Raw genomic sequence first — 727 nt, 5'->3', positions numbered from 1 at the left:
TTCAATATTTGGCGAACTAGCAGGTTTTGCTGTTTTTGGGACTGAAAGAGTCCGCCATACGCCAACTGGTGCACTCATGTGGCTATCTAACATTCCTCCGTCAAAATCTCCAGCTATTCTGGTAGGTATATCTTTCTTATATATCTCATTCCTTGCAGATATGTTGTCTGTCAGAGTACTAGGCTCATTTGGCAGCTGGTTCAGAAAAAAGTTTCCACTAAGCCTAGTCAGACTAACAGGTGAACTAAGCTTTGAAGAAGTGGCTATGTGCCGCATCTTACACATGAAAGCTTGGAACATAACGCTTCCTACGTCTGTTGCCAACAAGGTCTTTGAAGATAATAAAGCACTAACAACAGCAGATATACCATCAGTCTTTTTCCCCTGCACAATCTTAACAACATTAGCAGCACTATGTTTTGAATGTTTTGATTGAGAGACACCCTCCTTTGTACTATTGTTGTCACTGATAAGAGTAGGTAGTTGGTCCTTTCTACCCTCCACTTGAGTGTAATGCTTCTTCAAATTAAACAAAGTTCTGCCATCGTTGTTACCAATGCATGCTTTTGATCCGTTCAAAATCTTATCAGCTGCTCCATCAGAATCAGTGGCAGGCGGTGTGGCTCCATAAACATAATTACTCGTTCTTGAATTTGAAATCCCCACTTTATGAGATTTGGGAAGATATGGGCTTTTGAAAAACGTGGAGGAAATCTCGCTCATAGGT

The 727-nt window shown here is 41.0% G+C and overlaps 1 protein-coding gene across 1 annotated transcript in view; it reads right to left on the bottom strand.

Annotated features, from left to right (window-relative positions):
• LOC104779369 (mediator of RNA polymerase II transcription subunit 13) overlaps positions 1–727 on the bottom strand; it is an 11,279-nt gene that overhangs the window by 1,754 nt on the left and 8,798 nt on the right. The window contains exon 15 of the mRNA XM_019241136.1: positions 61–646. Coding sequence (XP_019096681.1) covers positions 61–646 — 586 coding nt within the window. The remainder of the gene's footprint in view (positions 1–60; positions 647–727) is intronic.

The sequence above is a fragment of the Camelina sativa genome, chromosome 3 (genome assembly GCF_000633955.1).
Source record: "Camelina sativa cultivar DH55 chromosome 3, Cs, whole genome shotgun sequence".
Lineage (NCBI taxonomy): Eukaryota > Viridiplantae > Streptophyta > Magnoliopsida > Brassicales > Brassicaceae > Camelina > Camelina sativa.
The sequence above is the reverse complement of the archived record's forward strand: the minus strand, read 5'-3'. Positions and strand labels throughout refer to the sequence as shown.